This window comes from Carcharodon carcharias, chromosome 34, assembly GCF_017639515.1.
Source record: "Carcharodon carcharias isolate sCarCar2 chromosome 34, sCarCar2.pri, whole genome shotgun sequence".
Lineage (NCBI taxonomy): Eukaryota > Metazoa > Chordata > Chondrichthyes > Lamniformes > Lamnidae > Carcharodon > Carcharodon carcharias.
Window position 1 is genome coordinate 11888684 of NC_054500.1, and position 15916 is coordinate 11904599.

General features: G+C 42.7%; 2 protein-coding genes across 3 annotated transcripts in view; both read right to left on the bottom strand.

The window, feature by feature from the left end:
• The window catches only part of LOC121272677 (cyclin-dependent kinase-like 1), a 51866-nt gene extending 44262 nt beyond the window's left edge, over positions 1-7604 (bottom strand). The window contains exons 1-2 of the mRNA XM_041179396.1: positions 7541-7604; positions 6894-7145 (exon numbers count right to left, since the gene is read on the bottom strand). Of these exons, the coding sequence (XP_041035330.1) occupies positions 6894-7061 (168 nt within the window). The 5' untranslated portion in view covers positions 7062-7145; positions 7541-7604. The remainder of the gene's footprint in view (positions 1-6893; positions 7146-7540) is intronic.
• Positions 7605-9190: 1586 nt separating this feature from the next.
• LOC121272609 (mitogen-activated protein kinase kinase kinase kinase 5-like) overlaps positions 9191-15916 on the bottom strand; it is a 156051-nt gene continuing 149325 nt past the window's right edge. For both annotated transcript variants that reach the window (XM_041179283.1, XM_041179282.1), the window contains exons 29-32: positions 15665-15757; positions 14421-14491; positions 10789-10844; positions 9191-9622 (exon numbers count right to left, since the gene is read on the bottom strand). In XM_041179283.1, the coding sequence (XP_041035217.1) occupies positions 9424-9622; positions 10789-10844; positions 14421-14491; positions 15665-15757 (419 nt within the window). In that variant the 3' untranslated portion in view covers positions 9191-9423. The remainder of the gene's footprint in view (positions 9623-10788; positions 10845-14420; positions 14492-15664; positions 15758-15916) is intronic.

The following is a 15916-nucleotide window of genomic DNA, read 5'->3' on the forward strand; positions in this document are numbered from 1 at the left end:
AGCGGGAGTTTGATTTGTGCAAATTAGTTGCTGTATTTTCCTACATTTCTGTTGTATATTGAACTTAATAAGACTCAGTTGCAGGCAGCTATTGAACTAACTTCGCACCTTCCCAGCAGAGAGCGCAATATAACAAAATGTGTAAGTTTTGCAGTATATTACAACTATAATTTTTGACTTTTGGATGTCCTGAGATTGTAAAAGCACAATAAAAATTCAAACCTCTTTCTCTCCTTTTACAGTCCAAAACTCAGACTCTGCTTCAAGTCTCAAACTCCTCCTCCTCCTTCAGGTGCCCTAAGAGGGTGTTGGCAACCATGGACTTCCATTGGATTAGTCCATGATCATGCTTGGCAAAGTATGGCAGTGGTTTGCCATTGCCTTCCACAGTATGGCTGACCAGGAAACTCTCCTGCGCTTACCACTTGCGATATGGAAGGATTTACAGGCTGGTAATCGATCTGTTTGGGTAGGTTAGGAGCACACCACCTGTGACCATCAAGCCCTGAAGCGGGACTTGAATCCTGAGCATCTGGCCCACTGCACCACAAGACCTTCCATCTCAAACTGAGCCACTATACTGACCTAAGTAGGTGGCGATATTGGTGAGAGGTGGCGGTTGGGGGGGGACCACACAAATACATCAGCCAGGTTCTTGCTCCTGAATCATGACCCAATTACCCCTCTATATATCATGGGAGAACATCATTAGTTTTGAGTATGGTTCCAACATGATAGATCCTGCTGAGACTTGCACAAGTAATGGCCACACAGACGGTGGACCAGAAGCTTACAAAGAAAGGGGTTGGGGAGAATCTCTGGTGTGAATCTCTCATGAAGCAGCTGAGGTAAGTGGCAAGTGCCAATGATGGCATTTCCTTGTAATGCCAAGATGCAGAAAATCCCAGGCTACACATGGACTAGCATGGCTGGGCACCCCACTCCACCACAGTGAAAGGAGGAAGGAAATCAGCAAACTAAAAATCTTCAAAAAGATGCAAATAATCTATTCAGGCATTGCAGAGAAGTACAGTCTGTGCTTTGCCACATTGACACCAGCTGTTCACTGAACCTCCCTCAGGTCATTTGAGAACCTTCAAAATAATTAAACCAAAACAATACCACTGTATAGAACTAAATGGATCAAACCACTTCCTGTTCATTCCCCATCTATATAATGGAGTCAACAAAACCTGTTCCCGTTCTCTCTCATTCTGCAGAACCCAGTGGACCTAACCCCTTCCCTGTCCATTTCCATTTTGTAGAATCTAATGAACTAAATCTTAACATTCGTGCTCATAATATACATTCTGTGATCTAAGCCATTTTTGCTGGGATAATCTGTATCCACTAAATCCTGTATCCATTTGAACTGTGAATATCCTGCAGCACAACAGCAGGTGGGTTTATTCCAAATTGGGATATGTACGGAGGGAGCATTTTAAGCTATGTAATATTCAGATGAAGTACTGGTGGTTCAGGTCTGACACTGGAGGGTTGTTGTAGTAGTGAGATCAACTTGTGGATGAATTAAGTGTGTCATACATTGTGTCTCGGTACAAATGTGACCTCCTCTACGAGACAATAGCATGAGATGCTAAATGCAGTTCATGACAATCATTGTCCTGATCTTCACTGACACTTCCCAATTCCGCCTTTGCAGCATAATCAAGAACTGTAACAACATATTTTTGTTCTAGTGTCAATCTGTCTAATTAGATGGTTGTATCCGAGGGTCAATTTGGCTTGTTTTGTCCAATCAAAAAGTTGAATTATGTCTTTAAAGCAAATAAATTTTGATCTATGATTGTTGGCAAACCTGACCATTCACAGAGTGTGTCATAACTGACATGGGTCCCTTCGGCTCCTTGAAAAAAATTGCCCACCTATGAGAAGTTTACTGATAAACTCAAATTAATCTTGACAGATCTGTGAATTTGTAACCATGATAAGCAGAGCATAGAAACACATTGGGCAGTATGCAAGGTGCTAGATGGCAGAAATGGCACTGAGTAGAACAGATACTCTACATGGCAAGGTTCACCACACTGTAACCAACAGGTTAAGTTTTGTTAAGGTCAGGTGATGCAAGTGTTTGTTTACAGTCAGAACAATCTCCTCTCAGTAATTTAAATACCCAATTATTGTCAGAGACAGGCAGAAAGAGTTTGAACACAAGCAACTACAGATTAAATTACAATCTACACTTCATTGGTTGTAAGGTTGATCACCAGCAGGTCAGGTTGCAGTCATACATGAGAAATTTTCAAACTGAATTTTAGTTCTGATGTGAATCTACACATCAATGGAGCTGAAGGGAAAGGGAATCTAGAGCAACAGTGCCATGGCAACACTATTATCTAGTCATCCTGACTTGGACACACATCACCATTGCTTGGGTCATTTTCCTGGAACTCTTAACTTTCTTGGGCATCACTGGCTAGGCCAGTATTTTTATTGCCCTTCCCTAATTGCCCTTGAGAAGCTGGTGGTGAGTCGCCTTCTTGAACCACTGCAGTCGATGTGGTGTAGGTACATCCACAATACTGTTTGGATTTTGACCCAACAGCGAAGGAATGGTGATATAATTCCAAGTAAGGACAGTGTGTGGCTTGGAGGGGGAACATGCAGGTGGTGGTGTTCCCATGCCTCTTTTGCCCTTGTCCGTCTGGTTGATAGAAGTTGCGGGTTTGGAAGATGCTGTTGAAGGAGCCTTGGTGAGATGCTGCAGTGCATCTTGTGGATGGTATACATTACCACCACTGTGCATTGGTGGTGGAGGAAGTGGATGTTGGAGGTGGTGGATGGAATGCCAATCAAGTGGGCTGCTTTGTCCTGGATAATGTTGAGCTTCTGAGTGTTGATGGAGTTGCACTCATCCAAGCAAGTGGAAAGTATTCCATTACACTCCTGACTTGTGCCTAGATGGTGAACAGGCTTTGGGGAGTCAAGTGGTGTGTTACTTGCCCCAGAATTCCCAGCCTCTCACCTGCTCTTACAGCCACAAATGCAGCCTTTATAAGAAAAACATTAAAAAACCTTACCATCCCATTTATTGATGAACAAAGGGCTATATTTTCCTTTTTCATGAATAAAAGATTAATAACACGATGATTCTGTAGAAACAATTGGATCAAAGTTAAGATGGCAGTTGACTGCTGCCTGGCTTCAAAGTAATCTGCCCAGTTCAATCTGACAATGTTTTCATATGTGTGCAGAAAACTTAACCATATGCTCCAGTTTAAAATTGCGCCAATGAAAATTTTTGACTGTAAAGACCAAGGCAGAGAGGAGAAAGTTACAACATCCTCATTAATTGAACCTCCACTATCATTTAGGGCTCCACCTTCAGATCTGACCTGACCCTCATGATAAATCACCCAGTGAAAGAATGGTCACTTACTCATTGTTAATAATGAAGTGGGCAGCTGCACAAGGAGATAGAACCATACAGCACAGGAGGAGGCCATTTGGCCATCTTGCCTGTGTCAGATCTTTGAAAGAGCTACCCAATTAAGTCCCACTCACCTGCTTTATCCCCATAGTCCCGAAATGTTTCCCCTTCAAATATTTATCCCATTCCCTTTTGAAAGTTACTATTGAATCTGCTTCCACAAACCTTTCAGGCAGCATATTACAGATCATTACTGAATAAAACTCATCTCCCCTCTGGTTCTTCTGTCAATGACCTTAACTCTGTATTCTCTGGTTAATGACACTCCTGCCAGTGGAAACAGTTTCTCCCCCCACCACCCCCATTTACTCTATCAAAAAGCTAAAGATGTGTGTTGCCTTCACAAAGCTGCAAATGGAAGTGATTTAAGATGATTGGCAAAAGAAGCAATGGTGACATGAGGAAAATTTTTTTTTAATGCTGTGAGTTATTAGAGTCTGGAAGCTCTGAGAGCATTGTGGAGGCAGATTTAATCATGGCTTTCAAAGAAGAATTGGATGATTATCTGAAAAGAAAAAAATTGCAGGGCCACAGGGAAAAGACAGGGAGTGGGACTAAGTTGCACTTAGAGACAGCCTTAACAAAATGGCCTCCTTTTGTGCTGTAACCATTCTATGAACAAACTGGATTTGCAAAAGGGGAAGCATTTCATTCTGCAGCAGATGTACTCACACAAATAGGAGCGTTAAATCACATAATTTACCAATGGTGTAATTTGGATCAGCCATTGGCTCCTACATCCCAATATCAAAGGAGTAGAGCACTTTTCTGATTTGTCCCTTAGGTCTTGAATGTCAGATAATGCACAGATTACTGGGAATACATACACCAATGGATTCAGGTTATGTCCACTCTACAAGGAGGGAACTGGTGCATTTTCATAAATGTCAGCCCAACCTGGAGTTAGTTGAGTGATTTAGTTTAATGAACAATCTGTTCTCGTGCAAAATAAATCATTTGTCTCAGTGAAAGTTAGACACCGTGGTGATTAATTTGTGTTCCTGGGGATGATTTTTTCATTGAATTTTTTTTCTCATTTGTGGTAGATCTTATATGGAAGAGGCTGGGAAAGGGAGGGGTGGGGCAATTCTGAGCGGGGAGGGGACAGTTAAACCCTTGGAAACCAAGTCTACTTAACATTCAGTGTTAGGAAGCATTTGAACATGACTGGAGGATCACATTTTGGAACAAGCGTATACACCTAAGATTCGAGCTACCTTGTGGGGGAAAGGATTAGGGGAGTCCATTGGGAAGGATGTATCTCAGGCTTTGGTGGAAAAAATTTCTCTGCCCTGGTTGGTCCAATGGGGAGGTATTCAGGTGACCTCTGGTCTAATGGAAGGAGGCAATGAATGCTTGGCATTAATCAGTTAGATTCTGATCCAGGGCACTTTAGGGCTGGTATACTCCTGGTACTTGGTGGCTCAGTGGAGATTCAAAGATTACCCAAGGTTTACTGAATCCTCAAGTTTATAATTATATGTCAATTTTACACCCTGGTGGCTCAAAATGAAAACTTGATTGTGCTTCAGTTCGTCTCACACACACAACCTCCTGGATTAGACATGTTAACAAGGAGTAGCAGTCAGGGGAAGAACAGCAATCCACCACTAACTTCACACCATATTAAGCCAAGAAACCATTATGGGATTTAATTGAATAGAGAAAAAAATCTGCACTTATACAGTCCCCTTTTCATGACCTCAGCATGTCCAAAATTGTGTTATGGCCAATTAAGTACTTTTAAAACAGAGGCATGATCGTAAAGTATGAAATGCAGCAGCCAATTTGTACACAGCAAGAGTCCACAAACAAAAATAAATGAATGACCTGTCTGTTTTCGTGACATTTGTCAAGTGATAAATATTGGCCAGGACGCCAGGCAGAACTTCCCTGGTCATCTTTGAAATGGTGCTGTGGATTTTTTAAGACCCTCTGGAGAAGGCAAATGGGCTCACGGGCATCAGGAAAACAGCACGTCCAACATTGCAACCTTCCCTTAGTGCTGCGCAGCGTCAGCATGGATTTTTGTGCTCAAGTCTCTAGAGAAGGGACAGAACCCACAACATTCTGATTCAGAGGTTAAGTGCGCTACACAGAGCCAGGGCTGACACCTTAAGTTAATAGGTGAACAAAGTAGGATTCTGTTACTACAGAGGAAACAAATCACTTTACATGGGAAAGTGGTGAGCAGCAGTTAGACAAGTGAGAGCGCTTCTATAGGATGATGGATGGAAGCCTTCCACCTGATTGCAGCTATCTGACAGTCCCTGGGCTCATCTGCCCGTCCCTCCCTCAGGCAACTGTGTGATGAATGCAGATACATTCTTGCAATCCCAATGACAATCCATCTCTCTTAGCAAAGACATTTCACATTCTTTAGTGCAGAGATATCAAACAATGGAACAATTTGCATTTATAATGTACCTACAAGAGCCAAGTGGTTATGGTACTGGGTTTGTAACCCCAAGATCAAGAGTTCAAATCTCACAATGGCAAATTATGAAACAATGTAACTTCATCTGAATAGGAACAGATGGAAACGTGTTTGTACTCGAAAGAGTTACAAGATATTTACCTTAGGCCCCTCTTCCCACCTGTTAATTAGCTCATGACACTATTTGAAAACAAGCAGTGGAGGTCTCCCCGATGTCCTGGCTGAAATCCCTCAGCCCAAAATCACAAACAAAACATTATCTGGCCATTTATTTCATTGCTGTTAGTGTGATCTGGTTGTGTATAAATTGATTACCACATTTTCCACTTACAACAGTGACTACATTGCAAAAGTGCTTCATTAATTGTAAAGCATGTTGCAAATGCAAGTCTTTCCCTTTTCAAACCTCTGAACATAAAAAAGTCCCAAAATGATATCCAGGAATGTGATCAGACAGAATGGAAACCCAAGATAATAGAGACATTGGGACATGGTGACCAAAAGTTTGGTGAAAGAGGTAGATTTTAAAGAACATCTTAAAGGAGGCAAACGAGACATGGGTTTAGGGAGGGATTTCCAGAGACCAAGGTCTAGGTTGCTGAAGGCAGTGGTGGCAAAAGATATGGGGTTTACACAATAAAGAAAGATTTGCATTTATATAGCGCTTTCCAGATCTCCTGGAAAGTCTGGCTTAAAGCACTTTAAAACCAACGAAGTACTTTTTGAAGTACTTAAGTAATGTAGGAGAAGAGGCCGGAATTTTAGGAACAGTTCTGAAAGGGTCGTAGGAAATTAGACAGGTAGGGAGGGTGAAACGGTAGAAGTATTTGTGTAGGAGGGTGAGAATTTTAAAATTGACGTATTGTTAACCCGTGGTAGGGTGCAGTCTGTGTAGGTCAGTGAGCACAAATGTGCTGAGTGAACGGGACTTGGCGCATATTCCCTCCTGGAAGAGCAATTTCTCTGCAAATTGACTAAATGTTGCAGTTAATGCAGTCTTACCTTTAACATACGGATCTCTCTCAGTGCGATCTTCTTTATCAGTGGATCGTCCTCCGACTCCACAAACTTCTTGATGGCCACAATCTGACCCGTGTCCTTGTTCCTGCACCTGAACACCACCCCATAGGAGCCCTCCCCGATTTTACCCAGTTTCTCATACTTTTCCATCTCGCTGGCAGGGACCCGGCCTCACACCCAAACCTCTAAGACAAGGGGTGTCAGTTTGCCTATTCTGCTTGTTCCGATCTTCGCCTGAAAAATATATATTTGTGTTTTTAATTGAAGGATCGACCTCTGGTTGTTTCTTATGTTTTCCTTAGTACCAGTACGGCTTTACTGCCTTCCTTCTGTTACAGTAGTATTGCGGTTTCTCTCTGTTGCCGTCTCCCCTCAACCCTCCCCCTTGCTGCTTTCCTCTCCCTGCGTTTTTCTTTCTGTATTGCCGTTTCTCTCTCTGGCTGTATTTCCTCTCTCTCTCTCCCTGTTTTTCTCTTCCGCTATTGCCGTCTCTCTTTCTGCTGCTGCTGTTTTTCCTATCTCCCCCACCCTCTCGTTTCCTTCTCCTGCTGGTTTTCTTTGTCTATTGCAGTCTCACTCTCTCTGACGCGTTAAGAGCAGAAAACTGGATTTGAAAGATCTCCGAGGACCTCTTGCCTTGCTGCCCCAGCGGATCCCTCTGTTTGTTCTGCCTCACTCTATTCTGTCTTCTTGTTCTTCCCCCCAGGCCTTGCAGCCCCTCCTCCTTCACTCCGCCTATCCCAACCCAGCCACGATCAAATGCGTATTGTCATTCCAAGCCCCGCCTCCGCTTGTCCTCATTGGAGACTCAGTGGGCACGTGCAGCTAACTCTGCTCTCTGATAGGCCAATCGGTTATATTTTCACGGATTAATTAGGGAAAGAAAATGATCAATGGGGACAAGGACAAAAGGTCGGGAATAAGGTTTACCTGGGGACAAGGGACTGGGAGTAAGATTTATATGGGGAGAAGGGATTGACTGCGTGGGAGTAAGATTTACCTGAGGGCATCACCCTCTGAATGCAGCTCCCTGTTGGAATGACTCAAATAGAACCTTGAGGAAAACAGCTCACCTGCCAAACTGTTTTAACAGTTTGAGTTATGAACGTCCCAAGATGGGGAAGGTTCATTTGGGATTAAGGCACCGAGCACCTTGAGAGGCCTCGTCAGGAACATGCAGAGAGGAAATCAAGGTGTCAGAGAGAGCATGCAAACCTCCAAACACCTCAACTATCCAATCCTTCAAGTACCACCCACCCTTCGGCATAGCAGGGTCTGCAGATCGAGCATCAGACTTATCAGCCATGTCAGAAACCATCAAACTGGAGTGGAAGCAAACTATCCTTGATCCCGAGGGACTGCCTCAGAAGAAATGTATTCAAGGTCATCCTGATCCTTTGTCCTTGATATTACAATGGGATGCTTACTACCAGTGGTTCTTGTTCCATTAGGATATTTAGCAAGCCCATGCCTACCAGGCACCCAGTGAGAGGTTGTGTTTTTTTTAAGCACTTGACCCTGGGAAAGTATGAAGGACAAACAATCAGTCCCTAAATTTTATACACTAGATAAAATAAACTGATCCATAAATCTCCCACAGACACCTGCTGATCCTGCTCACCAGCTTTAAAAAAGCAAATAAAGGATACATTCTCATCTCTACCAAAATGCATCTTTTTCAGTGGAGCAGGAAAGTCTGAATCCAGCACAGGTCCACAGGTGAATAGGAAACCCCACTCTATTTACCCCCATTGAACAGAATTCCAATGGATAAAACTCTTCTCCTTTCACTCCCATTGTACGTAATCCCAACCGAACCCTGTCCAATTCATCCCATTGTACGGAATCCCAATGGATCAAACCCTTCCCCATTTATCCAACACAGCCAACTGAAGTTTAAATGAGCTTGAGGCTGGTCAGGACAGTATTGAAATACTATAGCCTGGAGGTTACAAAGGCATGGACGAGACTTTCAGCAGCAGATGGGCTGAGGCAGGGGCAGAAACGGGTTCTATTGGAGGTAAACAGTCTTGGTGATAGTGAGGATATGGGCTGCTAGTGGTCAAATAGGACACTAATTGCAAACGCTTCGGTTCAATCTGAGTCAATTGCCTGGGTGGGGTATAGAATCGTTGACAAGGCTGTGAAAACTGAGCATGCCATTCATGGTTGGCATACCCTACTGAGTTGGGCAAATTGTTTAATAGTCTTTTCCCACTACCTGCCATGACTGAGCAGACACTAGATTCAAATCAATGCACAAAGAATGATATAACACATCCAATATATTTCTTTATTTATAGAATACCATCAATGAGTTCATTCATTCCTCAGATCTACTTTATAATATTCACCATTCAAACTTTACACACTATTGGATTAGTAGGTGTTGCTATAATACAAGGAGACTCATTCTGAAACTGAGAATCAGATTCAGCAGTCAAGGATGAACCTTTGGTCCACATTCCTACATGGTTTGCGGAGGGGTTCAGCAGCTTTAAATATCCCCTTTTTAAGCCTCGCCCTGCTGCAAAAAATCCTTTTTCTGGCCATTTTTCCAGTGGGAATGGCAACACTGTCGGGCTGTGACTGCATCTGATTGCTTGGCCTCCATCTTGAATAATGGGTTCTCTGGCACTTTCATGGTGTACAGGTTGCTGTGGGTGGTGAGATCATCAGTTGGCTTGGTTTCAAAGACCACCAGTCTGCAGCTTTAAAGAAAGTTAAAAGATGTCATCAATAACAAGTTGTCATGTTCTCTAGAGAGACCCCAGTGACTGAAACTGACTGCAGTGGTAGCCACTGATAGTAATATTTTTGAGTGTGTTAAGCTCCCCACCTGACCAAAATTTGATCCCCTCCCCAAGCATTTCTTGAAGTCTTTGGGTTTTGGCACTGGGCAACCTCTGATACACACCGCAAGTGATCATTCCTCATGTGCAAGCTTAAACAGTGGGTACCGGCAAACCATTGGACCACGAGCAAACCTGATTTTATAATCCCAGATAACTAATGCTTCTCTATTCACTCGCAATGTACTAAATTTTAATTATCAACTTGTCCCTATTCATCCCACTATATAGAATCCCAATTGACCAAATCTTTTTTCCATTCATCCCATTGTGCAGAATTCCAATGGATCAAACCCTTTCCCATTCATCCCATTGTACAGAATCCCAATGGATCAAACCCTTCTCCATTCAGTCCCATTTTACAGTATCTCAATGGATTGAACCCTTTCCAATTTATCCCATTGTACAAAATCCCAATGGACAAACCCTTCCCCTTTCTTCCCATTGTACAGAATCCTAATGGGCCAAACCTTTCCAATTCATCCCATTGTGCAGTTTCTCAATGGATCAAATTCTTTCCCATTCATCCCATTGTATAGAATTCCAAATGGACCTAACCCTTTCCCATTCATTCTGTATTACAGAATCCCAAAATGGATCATGTCCCATCTCACTGATTCCCACTGCACAGTATCCCAATAGACCAAAAACTTTCCCATTCCCTCCCACCCTATATAATCCTGATAGATCAAAACACTTCCTATACACTTCCACAATATAAAATTACCAAAGCAAGCTAGAACCATTCTCTAGTTGCACAGTTTTAGTGATCAGTGATGTAGATTAAACACTCACAACCCTTGGCCAACTGCCACTGGAGTGCAGCAGCATATTGAACTGTCGAATGGCTTTGTTTGGTTATATTGAAATTTATTGAGATGGCTCTAGGGTCAGTTTTACCTGGAATTACAGAAACATCAAGCCCCATAAACAGTGGGTTCCAAAGTAGCCCAAGGTTTCTCAAAAGTCACTTTGCAAAGCAATGTGATTCAGCGTAGAACATTGCTACAGTTGGAGGTTCCTACCTGTCAGCTCCTAAAAAGCGATAAAGCCGACTGTGTTCTGTTTTCTCCTCAAAAATCTGCAAATAAATGGTAATATTGTTCGAGTCATTTTTCTGGTTACTTCTGTGCTGCTGAATAATACTATCAAATAACAAATAATATGGCTAATTAATAATATTATGAAGTCATAATTTTCACTCACTTCCTGTCTACCTGACATTCTCCCCAGACCTTCTTTCCACCCAACCCTTTCCCCTTACCTTTTCCTGACCTGTGCTTTCCCCCTCCTCTCTACCCAACCGTCTCACCCCACCCCTTTCCACACTCTTCCCTATTTCCCACTCTATCCTCAGCTATTTTCATTCACCCTTCCCCCCCTTCCCTGCCCCTCTCCTCTCACCTCTCTCCCCTATCCTGACCCTCTCACATTGTCCCTCTGCCCTTCAAAACTCTCCCCCTCTCCCTCCCATTGTCCCTTGCAACTCACTACTCTCCTCTCTGCTGTGATTCACCACAGTTTGCCGTGACTGAACAGCCTGTATTCATACATTGAGTGTGCACCTGAGATTATGATGCCCTTGGCAGTGAACACACCCATTTACAGATGCTGAAGTGAATGTCTTGGCTGGGTTTCCGCCTGAGTGTGCTCATATTCACTGGGCTCTGAATCTAATTATTCTATTTCAGTATAAGTTGGAGGGTGAAGCCTGGTTTGTGGCAGTAGCCAATCCGTATAAACCACAAATAGTTTGATTTCTCACAGTGCCATTTAACCAGGTGCTTATCATCAGTGAATAAGAAGCTCCCACACAAACTTAAAACTATATGAACATACAGGACAAATGATTCGATCTGTCCTCCATTGGAACTGGAGGAGGCCATTCAGTCCCTTCAGCTTGTTCCTCCATTCAACCAGATCATGGCTGACCTGTATCTCAACTCCAATTACTCGTCTCATTTCTTACTGATCCCTAGCCTCAAAATGTTTTTGGGGAAGACAATTCAGAATTCATTGACCTCTTGTGTGAAGAGGTGCTCTCTGACATCTTCCTAAATGATCTAGCTCTCGTTCTAAGGTATGCCCCCTAGTTTTGGATTCCCCATCAGAAGAAATTATTTCTCTCATTCTACCTTATAAAATCCTTTAATCATTGTAAACACCTAAATTAGTTCACCATTTATAATCAAAAAAATCCCGACCTAGTGTAGGCAACGTGTTTTTATAATTTAACCTTTTTAGCCCAGTTAGACTTCCCCTGTCCCGAGAAATTCTTCAGTTATTTTCCCTCCACGTGTGTACCTGGAAGTTTCTTCCATATGCTAATTATCTTTACATGAAGAAGCACTTCCAAATATCAGTCTGCAAAGTTCCCCTCTCTAGTTTGAGTTTGTTTCCCTGGTTCTACTTCCTCAATTTAATTCTTAACTTTTATTCTGTCATGGGATGTTGGCCTCACTGGCAGCATTTGTTGCCCATCCCTAATTGTCCTGCTAGGCCATTTCAGAGGGCACACCACATTGCAGTGGGTCTGGAGTCAGATGTAGGCCAGACCAGATTTCCTCCCATAAAGGGCATTAGTGAAACAGATCAGTTTTTACAACAGTGATGGATTCACAATCACCATCACTAGCTTTAATATTCCAGATCTCTTAACTGAATTTAAACTCTACCAGCTGCCATGGTGGGATTTGAACCCATATCCCCAGAGCATTAGTCTGGACAACTGGATGATTAGTCCAGTCATATTACCACTACTCCACCGTCTCCCCATTAAACCACACAAAGAGGCTGCAAAGGGCTATAGTCAATTTAAGTAAATGGGCAAGAAGGTGGTAAAAGGAGTAAACTGGGGAAGTGGAGTAAACTGTGGGGAAATGTGAAATCATGCACATTGATAATAAAAATACAAAAAACAGAATTTTTTAAAATGGTGAGAAACTATTAAATTTTGTTGCTCAAGCGAATTTGGGTGAACCTGTACACAAACCTGAGAAATTTAACACGCTGATATGGTGGGCAGTTAGAAAGGCAAATAGAATGTTAGCCTTTATTGCAAAGGGATTGGAGTATAAGAGTAAAGGAGCTGGATTTTCAATCTGGGGTCGGGATCCCAACAGCCAGATTGTTCACAGGTCCCGACCATGCACAGCATGGTTTTTAAAGGAAAAGGCCCTAAATAGCCAGGAGGTAAGCTCAGCAACCAATTAGGGGTTATGGGCACAGGGAGAAGGCAGAACTAGTCCTGAAGGGTAATTTTAAAAGTCAGATGACTGCCATTACTGGGCTTGCAGTTGCCTCGCAGAATGGAGCAGGAAGAAGAGCAAAGAGCCAGCAGCCTCATGGACCACACAAGTGCCCAAATGCTCACTCCTCAGGTACTCAAGCTACTCTGCTCAAGCCATGGCAACTTTGTGCCATTGCATGGGCACCTCAGTTTGAATATCCCTTTTTATACAAGATTTTTCATTAGCAGGCACAATCAATAATGGCTCCCCCCTGTCCCCCTGATGGCTGTGCACTAACATGTCCCAGACCATTTGCTTTTCCCATTATTAACTTTAAAAATTTGAATCTGTCGCTCTCCAGTCTGTTAACAAGCTCATCAATGAGCTTAACAGCAAGTTAATTGGAGGCATGTAGTTTGCCAGCTACCCCCTGCCACACTGCCCACCCCCTCCCCACCGCCCACCCCCTCCCCACCCTCCCTTTAAATATTCCAGCACATCACGGAGGCATCAGAAGACTGACACGCCATCCAAGTGTGCTATTTTCAAAGCATGCCAACATCTAGCCACGCCACCACTGGTGATTCAAAATTCAGCCTGGGAAGTCTTGCTGAAATTTTACAAAGCTTTAGTGAGACACATCTGGAGTGCTGTATAAAGTTTCGGTTTCCTTACCCAAGGAAAGATATATTTGCTTTAGATAGAGTACAATGAGGCTTACTAGATTGGTTCCTGAGATCAAAGGGTTACTATGAGGAGTGACTAAGTAAAATGGGCCTATATTTTCTATATTCTCTGGTGTTCAGAATAATGAGAGGTGACCTCATTGAAATATATCAAACCCTTAAAAGAATTCGAAAAAGTAGATGCTGAGAAGTTATTTCTCTTGGCTGGAGAGTCTAGAGCTAGAGGTGATAATCTCAGGATAAGGGTTTAGCTAACTTGGGCTGAGATGAGGAGAAGGGTTGTGTATCTTTGGAATTCTTTACCTCCAAGGGTTGTGGATGTCCAGTTGCTGAGCATATTCAATATTGAGATCGATAGAATTTTGGGTACTAAGACAATAAAGGGATATGGAGATAAGGTGGAAAAATGGAGTTGATGAGGAAGATCAGCCATGATCCTATTGAATGGTGAAGCAGACTCGAGATGCGGGATGGCCTACTCCAGCTCCTTACATTATGTTTACTGTAAAATTAGCTAACACTTTCAGAATGAATTGGATAGCTCCTTCAAAGAACCGGCACAGGCCTGATGGCCTCCTTCTGTGCTCTGTGATCTTAAGACCACTTCTCGGACGCCTCCTTCCCAGGTCTTTCCTTCTATCTTAGACTCCGACCCTGGGAGTCAGCTTCCATTATCTGAACTTCTTCCTTGTTTCTTGCTGATTAGCATGTTATTTAGCAATTGAAGCAAAACTTGCTCACCTCACAGGACCTGAAACTCTTCCGCTGCATCCCATGTTTCCAAAATCCCAGAATGCTGTCAGAGAAGCAAACTGGACAAGGGAAGAGAAAACACATCCAGTATAAGTAATGGCAGATTATCTGTGGCATTACTTATAGCAAGTTGCATAGAATTTACAAACCAGACACAGGTCATTCAGCCCAACTGACATGCTGATTTTTATGCTTCAAACGAGCCTCCTCTCACCTACTTCATATTCCGTTCTTCCTCATGTATTTATCTAGCTTCCTGTCAATTGCATCTATGGTATTGACCTCAATACTCCCAAGTTAGAGCTATGGAGGCATATAAAAAAACTGTGTCAGGGAAAGTGTTATCAGAAGTAAATGTCATACTTACAGGAAGCACAGGATATGTGTAAAACTATTAATATATTAGCCGTAAATTTAAACTTATCCATTCTGATCTTATATTTAGATATCTCCATTATAAATTCTGATGTCCACATTTACAATATGAATTGTCTTCTTAAACAAGTTGCAATGTAATTACACCTTCCCACCAAAGATGGCATTACAGAATCTCCACTAGTAGTAAGGTGTATTTATACTGTGCAAAAAAAGGGTGAAGGCCATGCACAACAAAGTGAGATGGATCACTAACTGGGAGTATTTGATGGGACAGTGTGTTGCGGGAGCTTTATTCTGTTTATAAACCTGTGCTGTACCTGCTCTGGAAGTATTTGGTGGGACATTGTAGAGGGAGCTTTACTCTGTATCTAACCCCGTGCTGTACCTGCCCTGGGAGTGTTTGATGGGGACAGTAGAGGAAGCTTTAATCTGTGTCTATCCCGTGCCCTGATGTACTTGATATCCAAGATAGAAAATGCTCCATTCCTGAGAATAACTAGAAACTATCAATTTAAGACAATCACCAAGAAATCTGATGGGGAATTCAGAAGAATCCTCTTTACCAAAAGAATGGTGAGAAAGTGGAACTGACAACCACAGTAAGTTGTTGAAGTGAATAGTATAGATGTGTTTAAGGGGAAGCTAAACAAGTGTTTACGAGGGTAGGGAATAGAGGGTTATGGTGATAGATTTAGACGAGAAAAGTTGGGAGGAGGCTCAAGTGGAACATAAACACCGCCATGGACTGGTTGGGCGGAATGGCCTGTTTCTGTGCCGTAATCCCAAAATTAGTCCTAAAAAGCACATACTTATAAAATCAATAATCGAGTCTCAAATAACATATAGCTCCTTACCAACTGATTCCACTGGAACATCAAAAGTCACCTCTGGGACCAGCTCTTTATTCGTCTTGAGGCATCCATGAATATTTACAATTTTTATATTTTCTGTTGAAAGAAAATAAACTTCTTAAGCGAGCAGCAAAGACCCAGATCTTCCTTAGCGAGGGCCTAGCTGCTGATTGTGAGGAAATGGTGGGGGAGGATGGTGGAGTGTGTGTGTGTGTGTGTGGGTAGGAGGAAGAACATCTACCCGCTCAGTTGATC